Raw genomic sequence first — 7,500 nt, 5'->3', positions numbered from 1 at the left:
TTGTTCACGGCGACCAGTCAGAGTTGGCACTTCAATACACGAACACATATCGCTATTCAAATGGATTTTCAGTCTGGTATCTTGGACTTGAAGATCCCTTGATAGGTATCAAACAAATCTATCTATCTATCTATTTATTCTAAAGAGTAGCGCCAACATAAATAAAGCTATTACATTTTACGTGGTAAGGGACCAGGGAAACTTTGTTTCATGACTTTAATAAATATTTTCGAGGAACATTTTGGTGTGTCAATTGCATGGTCATGTCTCCTGAAGTCTCTATGCCAAACATGTTTGCAATCTGTGTTAGCAGAATTGCAGAGGGAGCATGGAGCTTTTTTACTGTGATTTAGAAACTTAAATCGTATAGCGTAACACGGATAATGCTTTATAAATTGTCAAAGCTTTAGTTTAAAGGTGCCTCGACTAAGGAGAGGTTTCCAGCTTATAGAAGATGCTGTCAGATTATTACCATCATTACATTATCATTTGAGAAGGTTAACACCATGACAGTGTAGATCATGGAGCTCCTGTAATTCCTAGATAGTGGTTTTTCTCGCAATAATTGATCTTGCTCGCTTTACATTTGAGATACCTCATTTAAGTAATTACCTACTTTTTTCTGACAGATACTGACCTATTATCATGGCAACTGTTAGTTCACAACATTACGTCATCGTCAGTGTCCGTGGAGTGGGAAGCTTTTCCTCTCAATGTATCGATTTCCCACTTTATGGTGATGTTCACGGAGGAAAACTCAAATATATCTGTTTTGTTCAAAGTCTGGTCTTTGTACGATCGAAATTATTTTGTAAACAAGCTGTTAAAGCCAAACCGAGTGTATGAATTCCAGGTACTTGCGTTCACGGTAGGCGTCGAGAATGTCACTTATTCCACTAAAATCCAAACCATCACGACTGGACAAGAAGGTGAGGACCGCGTGGCAACAATCTAAAGTTTTATGTTTGTGTAAACTTACTTTTACAAGCTGAAAATTAGCCAGTTGACTCTAAAATATTTCGTAATGATGGAAATAAAGCCATAAAAAATTGTTGTGACGTCGGCGGGATTCAGAAAATGAGATCACTGTTGCTCTAGACTGACTCTTCGACTAGGATAGAAGAGGGCGTGCCCTTGGCATTATGGTGGTAAATTGCCTCAAGGAAGATATGAAGAGCAAAGCTGCGATGCAATGTTGAGCCAGGTGACACTCATGTTATACAAGCTTGCTCCCTTATTTCTGCGTAACCCAGTAGCTAGGGCAACGGTAATGGAATCCAAACTACAGAACGACAACCTTGTCTCCAACAACAACAACAACAACAACAATAACAAATAAACAAAACTATATGACATTTCAATACAATGATAACGACAAAAACATGCAATAATGAGTGAATCCCTGAATCTTGCACCCTCACTAAGTCGTCCAATCGATAGCGCAACGGTAAAACAAAACTTAACAACGACAACAATCAGTCAATCAATCAATCAATCAATCAATAAATCTATGCCATAACAAAAACAACAACAAATAATCAAAACAGCCTTACATATTGCTTCTTTTAGCTCCTAGTCGGGCACCTACAAATGTGCGGGTAAGGAACTTCCAACCAAATGAGATTCTGGTACTTTGGGATGCGGTCAAGCCACAGTATACGAATGGCCAGATACAAGGCTACACAGTCCACTACAGAAATTATGATTACTACTACTACTACTACTACTACTATTACTACTATGGGGATCATGCAAAAAACATTACCATTAACGACCCAAACGTGTTCCAGATGGTGCTGCGTGGTTTGAATGGAGGAAGCAAGTACCAAATAGCGGTTTCTGCTTTCACTTCAGTGGGTGAGGGACCTCGGTCGCCGTGGATCTCATTCGTAGTCGGTGAGTGTTGGCAAATAGTGTCGAGTAGACTTGACAAGTTTAGCCGTTGACCTTGGCTTGTCAAGGTCAAACAAAATCATTTGTCCAGCCAATGTATTGTCGGAGAAAGGAGAATCAAGTAAGAAGAAATTCGAAATGAGTTTGGGTATGTTTGTCCTTTTCTTTATACATTTTAAAGGCTAGCAGTGGGTCCTTAGGGAATCCCTTATTCAGCCTAGGGGTGGGGTGGGCGCATAAACGAAGCATTCAAGCCCTGGTAGTAAAACTTTGTTTCAAGACTTTAATAAATATTTTCGGGGAACATTTTGGTGTGTCAATTGCATGGTCATGTCACCTGAAGTCTATATGGCAAACCGGTTTGCAATCTGTGTTTTACCAATCAATTTTGGAGCTGTCCTTACTTCTTGAAAAAACTGAATTACCCTTGCACACGAACGAAAGGAAAGCCCTGGGTTAAGACGTGCAAATCAATTGAAGTATTAAAGTGCAAGCAAACGTTTATCAAGGTCATCAAGCAAAATAAATCTAAGCGAGGTAAATTTAAAACCTGCTTTTAAATCGCTTTCTGACTTGTCTCTTTGACAAAAACCAATTTCTTTACAAGCTCTGCAGAAAAATGAATATGAATTTAGGAAGACAGTTTTTAAGTACCTTTGCATTATATTTTGCTTTATAAGGTTGTGGTGGTAATTTTAACCAGTCCTTTGGAACAATCCACCTTACGAAATCAGACTACAATGAGCTACAATGTAACTGGACGATAGGAAGTGTTGGCATCAGTAATGCAGTCATCCTTCTTTCACTAAAAGAACTCCGTTTCAATTTTTGCGGGAGGTGAGTTTTGGTGACTTAAGGTGGCCTAAACGTCTTAAATTCCAACTTGTTGACATTCTTGAGTCTCGTTTTTTTGGTAGGAAAGAATTTACCGATTTCTGTGATTTTTGGTATCCCACACAGGGGCGGATCTAGGGGTAGGGTGCAGGGGTGGCGCCCCTCTCCCCACTTCCTGAGATGACCTGCGGCTTTCTAATGCAACTGGTATTCTGTCCCCCCGCCCCCCTCAACATTAAAAAAAAAAAAGTCAACAGTCAGCTACGCCTATCCTTAGTTGTGCACCCCCTCCTAAGAAAAATCCTGGATCCGCCCCTGCCTGATGAGGAATGTCTAAATTTAACGGAGAAACAAAAACATTTTTCTTGCTGGCCAAACTTTTTTTGCGATATCAGCAAATTTATAAACAAATCCAGTGCCTATAATGTTTAAATCCGATGACAACTTATTTATTTACTTCTTCAAACAAGGCTTAGGCGTCTCTCTCTTGTATGTGCAATTTCATGATAATCCTGACAAACCACTCTGTGCATACATGGGAGTTAAATGTACCCTGAAAATTCGGTAAGCTAATGGATTTATGTTGGGGTGCAGGGATGGCGCAGTGGTGAGAGAATTCGCCTCCCACCAATGTGACCCGGGCTCGATTCCCAGACTCGGCGTCATATGTGGGTTGAGTTTATTGGTTCTCTACTATGCACCCAGAGGTTTTCTCCGGGTACTCCGGTTTCCCCTCTCCTGAAAAACCAGCGTTTGACTTGATTTGTGTTAATTGTTAATGTCAATTTACAGTTCAGCGCTAGAACGACTAGACACTTCAATAAAGTTTCTTTCCTTTCCTTTTCTTTGGCGAGCGTAGCAAGACCATTTTCCATCTACAAGGCTAATCCTATACCTTATCCAAAGACACAGAACGAATACAATGCTACGGGCAAAGACAGCCATCTACTCTCCGAGCAGGGTCTCTTTCGATTTTCCTAGATAAGTCGGGAAGAGGAAAGTAGACCCTGCCAGCCGGCTCGGCTTTCTTTGATTTGCCGCTCATTCAAAGAAATGGATGAGTCAGTCCAGTTTCGACTAGTCAAACCTGTTTTTTTTTTTAAATTTGTGCGCATGATCAATCGCCACGCGTCATTAATATTTTTTTAATTTACAACAGTATTTCCTCCGTATGTCGGTTACAGAAACTAGTTTGCCAGAATTGAAAAACCTATTAATTTTTTTCAGTAAACAATGAAAATGGCAATTTAAAAACTTGAACTATCTTGAGTTTTGAAGGAAATGAATCCTCGGTTGCCGTGTGTTTGCCAGAGTTGTTCAAAAATCTACTGTTTGTTTTGGTTTTGTGGTTTTGCGGTTACTAGTCACGCGTGACTCACTCCCGAATACGTTTGAATTTTTAACGCATGCTCAACACGAAATGTCAAGCCTCTTCCCGACTTACCTAAAAAGATTGAAAGTGACTCTGCTCGCAGAGTAACAGCCAGCGCAACAGAGAGCAAAACTTTATGCTACAAGCAAGGTGAAATGAGATGTCCCATATTCATCCGACTTATCGCTTCTTTCTCCTTTTATGTCCCTAAAAACAAATTCAGCACGACGAAACAGGGAATCTATAAAAAAAATAACCATTTTCCAGCAGTTTAAATGTACTTTTTGAAGAGGAATAAAATAGGCAAGAAGAGTTCGAAACATTATCTTTCATTTAAGATTGCGATAAGAATATATTCAAAATCCCTGGATTTTTGGTGTAACATTGGTCGGAGGGCTTTTGTTACAAGAGGATAACCAGTTTACATATATTAAAGGGACTCAGTCAGTTGTGGGATCGCGCTAACCTGGACACTAGTTTTTTTGTGGTAGTGCACTACCATATTGTCATCGGGGCTGTCTGAGTGAGTGAGTGAGTGAATGAGTGATTGAGAGAGTGAAAGATTTGTAGGTCTTCAACTTCTTGAATTACAACAATTGATGGTTGTTTGCGGCCCACTTGTCGCCTCTTTCTTTTCATAATGTTCTTAATGAAAAGAGAATGAAAACTCTTTGAGTACGTTATTATCAAATTAACAGACATATTTAAATTCTTAAATGTCTTAAATCAAAATCGGCCTCTTTTGTCACTTCTGTTCTACGAAGATCGTCACACAGGCTCACATTCTACAGATATTATGCAAGTCAAATAAACAAGCAAAAAAATACACCAGTCGACCATAATATTTTTACTCTCAAAGACTGGGTCAACTTCTCTGTCTGCATTGAAAAACATTCAGCAGTATCTTCCTCGCAACGGAAAGAACAACAGAAGAATTTTTTTTTTTTTATCTTCATCATTGCGATCAATCAGCAAAAAAATGTAGATCTCATCAGCTTGTTTGTGTTGAAATAGACCTCTTTAGCTTGTACGTTTTGTTTTCCCATTTCAGACCCCGTGATGTTACTCTTTCTTCAAATGTCGTCTTATGCACGTCCACATGTATGCATAACTTATGAAAAAACAAAAGGAAAATTCCCTTGGGAACATCACGTGGTCTGAAATCTGAAAACAAAACGTACAAGGTCTATTCCCACGACGCTTGCGTTCAAAATGTTTGTCCACTAATAGAAAAGATGAGCTCTTCTGAATTGAACGAAACATAAAAAAATCGCAAGTTAGTTTTCACATATGTCAAATGAAATCTTTTAGTGTAAGTGCACGTTCGGCAATGCTACTTAAATTTTGCTGATAGGCGAGGATGTAGATTATATCGGCTAGTCTGTGTCTGTTGATTTCACAGATAGCCTCATCTTTTCATTTAATTTATTCACGCAATTTTTGATTTTTGTTTCACTTTTCCTTAGAAAAATTATATCTGTATGAAAAATATAGAAGAGGAAGCAGCCTGTGTGTTAGGTGAGAGAGAAAAAAAAAAAGCTGAAAAGCCTTTTCAAATACTCATGTCATTTAACAGCCGCACCGGAAAATAATGGGTGAAACACAAAAATAAACAGGTCTGTTGGAAGCGTGCTTGAATCTTCAACAAATGAGCCCAGAAAATTGGCAGGAATTTGGGACGCTGATGAATAAGAAAGCAGTTTCTATTTGCAAAACGATGGAATTGACTGGTGATAAAGAACTTCGTCTAGGAGAGTGAAATTTTGACTTCGCAGAAACAATGGTCAACTTCACGAGTTAGACCATTGTGATCTTTGTGTTGAATTATTATATTTCTTGTCTACTTAATAACAGTTGAAAAAAAAAAAAGAAGCAAACTAGCAAAACAACAATCCGATGTGTTGCCGTCATTTTGCCATAGATGTATCCAATTGTTAGTAACACGCAAGATAACTTGTTTACAGGAAGCAGCTGAAATCGATGTCACTTTCGATTTTGCGATTTACTTGTGCAGCCAAAAGAACAATAGAAAAATTAAACTAGCAAAAATCTCCCTTACTATTTTTCGTTGATGGTAACTTTTTATATTCGCGGCACAAAATTTATGTTAATGTCGTAAAAAAGGTTGCCGTTATTCATAGTTGTGAAGTGCAATAATAATAAATTATTCTCGTTTGTCTCACGATGTGGTCACTTGTGATGTAGATCGCGATGTTTCGACTGCATACTACTAGTGTTCATCAGGCGATGAGGTCGACTGGTTACGCGTCACCTTTTAAGCAGGATACTCTGCTGTGATTGGTGCATTTTGATCCTCGCTGTTTCGGTTTGTTGTTCCTTCGACGGTCCGCTGTCGTACGGTTCTCCTGTTGTTGCGTTTCTTGATCGTGGGCATCCATGCTTCCGGAATTCTATTCCACTATCCTTGTTGGTGTTGTTTGGGTGAAGTCTTATGTGAATCGCCTCTTTGACCCTGCTTGTGTACCAATGAGGATGACGATCAATAAACTCGGCTTTACTTCGTTCCAAAGCGGGTTGTGTCCGGTTTTGTTAGCGTGTTCTGAAACGGCGGAGGTCTGGGTAAAGGCTAGTTGGATGTGTCGCTCATGTTCTTTGATTCTATCTTGCATAGATCTTCCAGTCTCGCCGATGTAGACTTTACCGCTTTCACAGGGAATCCTGCAAACCAAGCCATCTTGTTTAGTCGGCTCGGCAGCGTCTTTCGGTGAAATTGTATCCTATGCGCATGTGCGCCAGCTGACTGTGTCCCTTTAGAGTTTGTTATTTTCAAGTGCGAAAAATTCGCGCCCTGGTGCGTACCGTACGTTTTTTGACCCTCCTGCTCTTTCATTCGCGTCACGCAAAAAGGACCAAGAACGTGGGAGACCTGTCACATTCTGATATTTTTTTTATCTTTTTTCCAGTGAATTTCTAAAGGTTTTTTCAAGCAATGGCTCTGAGATCTTCACTCGTGAACGATGCTTTGAAGATCATCGAGACGTGGTAGAATTGCAGTTTGGCGAAGGAAACTTTGTTACTCTACAGACCCAACTATACAGCAGATACAGCCGTCTGAATCTGGAATTTGTTTTAGTAAGAAGAAGCCTCCATTCAGGTATACCTAGAAAGTCCCTTTTATCGTTTTGTTTTTCTTTTAACAAAAAACGAGGAAAGCTGGTAAAGATCTCGAATGGGGTAAAAGCTTTTCTTTTTCTTTCTTGTTCTCCGTATTACTTTTAAAACAAACAAATAAACACAAAGTCTTCGGTCTCTATACGCTTTGCTCCGATCCTCCGTAGCAAATGCCTTATTTTAGGGTGCTTGTCCTACTTTTTAAATTATGATATTGTTTCGTTACGTTGTAGCTCTTTCTCCTTCAACTGCATGGAATATACATGGTT

The 7,500-nt window shown here is 39.4% G+C and overlaps 1 protein-coding gene across 3 annotated transcripts in view; it reads left to right on the top strand.

Moving 5' to 3' along the window:
* LOC138009455 (uncharacterized) overlaps positions 1-7,500 on the top strand; it is a 96,561-nt gene that overhangs the window by 36,868 nt on the left and 52,193 nt on the right. For all 3 annotated transcript variants that reach the window (XM_068856477.1, XM_068856476.1, XM_068856475.1), the window contains exons 9-14: positions 1-105; positions 630-929; positions 1,570-1,896; positions 2,574-2,730; positions 7,024-7,214; positions 7,465-7,500. The exon at positions 1-105 is cut by the window's left edge and continues 92 nt beyond it; the exon at positions 7,465-7,500 is cut by the window's right edge and continues 279 nt beyond it. In XM_068856477.1, coding sequence (XP_068712578.1) covers positions 1-105; positions 630-929; positions 1,570-1,896; positions 2,574-2,730; positions 7,024-7,214; positions 7,465-7,500 — 1,116 coding nt within the window. The remainder of the gene's footprint in view (positions 106-629; positions 930-1,569; positions 1,897-2,573; positions 2,731-7,023; positions 7,215-7,464) is intronic.

The sequence above is a fragment of the Montipora foliosa genome, chromosome 7 (assembly GCF_036669935.1).
Source record: "Montipora foliosa isolate CH-2021 chromosome 7, ASM3666993v2, whole genome shotgun sequence".
NCBI lineage: Eukaryota > Metazoa > Cnidaria > Anthozoa > Scleractinia > Acroporidae > Montipora > Montipora foliosa.
Note: the sequence above shows the minus strand (reverse complement) of the source record. Positions and strands in the feature narration are given on the sequence as shown.